This window comes from Austrofundulus limnaeus, unplaced genomic scaffold (genome assembly GCF_001266775.1).
Source record: "Austrofundulus limnaeus strain Quisiro unplaced genomic scaffold, Austrofundulus_limnaeus-1.0 Scaffold4402, whole genome shotgun sequence".
In the NCBI taxonomy this organism is placed as follows: domain Eukaryota; kingdom Metazoa; phylum Chordata; class Actinopteri; order Cyprinodontiformes; family Rivulidae; genus Austrofundulus; species Austrofundulus limnaeus.
Window position 1 is genome coordinate 1684 of NW_013956804.1, and position 989 is coordinate 2672.

Sequence of the window (989 nt, forward strand, 5' to 3'; positions counted from 1 at the left end):
TGTGTGTGTGTGTGTGTGTTTGGACCTGCAGGGATCAAAGAGAGTGTGTGCTGGACCCCTCCTCCAGAGGTCCACCCCAACAAGACCTGCGAGTACCAGGCTCTGTGCAGCCGCTTCAAGGACCTGCTCACCTTACCAGGTTCCTCACTTTAAAAACTAAACATTTAGTTTCCTCCACGCCGTGCGTCTGATCTGAGAAATAACCACGCTTCTGTTGTCCATGAAGACGGCTACTTCAACGAGGACTCCAAGTGCAACCTGTGCTACTGCGAGTCCTGCCACAAGCTGCGGGGCGACGAGGCCTATTACAAGAGAGGAGAGCCGCCGCGCGACTACGCCCTGCCCTTCGGATGGTGCCGCTTCGCCCTCAGGTGAGACGAGCTGCCCCCGACGTTCACCCACCATCGCAGAGCTCTGTAACCGTTCTTTAAGACGAGTGACAGGAGAGCGAGGTGCAGACGAGCAGGAGTTGTTTTCCTCCTCGTGAAACAGGCTGCAGCTTTGCTTTTTGATGTGTAGAGACGTCTCTAACTGACTGCTCCAGATTCTACGACTTTTTGAAATAAACAAGGTTCCTTTAAAAGAGCCGAACATCCGTCTGTGAGCGGTTGGATTAGTTCCATCATTTTACCAGCAGGGGGCGCAAATGTTCTTAAAAAGACTGATTCAGGTTGAAAGCTGTAAGATTCAATCAGTATCAGTACACCAACAAACTGAATTATCACATAGAATCATTTTGAGTACATCTATTATTTTCACGAGTATAAGAGAACTTTAAGATCCGATAGCACAGGGCGGTTCAACTGGTGGCCCGTGGGCCACATTCAGTCCAGGGTAACTTCCATCTGTCCCACCAATGACTAAAAAATAAAATTAATATAAAAATATGTTTCAAATCATTTGTAAATCTGCAATTTATGTTTCACTGCAACCAAATAAACTAATTTAAAAGATAATAATGATAATGTTCTGTTACAGACTGTGGACCT

At 46.6% G+C, this 989-nt stretch overlaps 1 protein-coding gene across 1 annotated transcript; it reads left to right on the forward strand.

Moving 5' to 3' along the window:
* Positions 1-31: 31 nt before the first annotated feature.
* LOC106512125 (neuralized-like protein 4) lies at positions 32-585 on the forward strand (the record flags this gene model as incomplete). Its single annotated transcript, XM_014000812.1, is given in 2 exon segments — positions 32-139; positions 227-585. Coding segments are annotated over 2 exon segments (257 nt in total), but the record flags the coding sequence as incomplete, so codon positions are not given.
* Between the last annotated feature and the right edge of the window lie 404 nt (positions 586-989).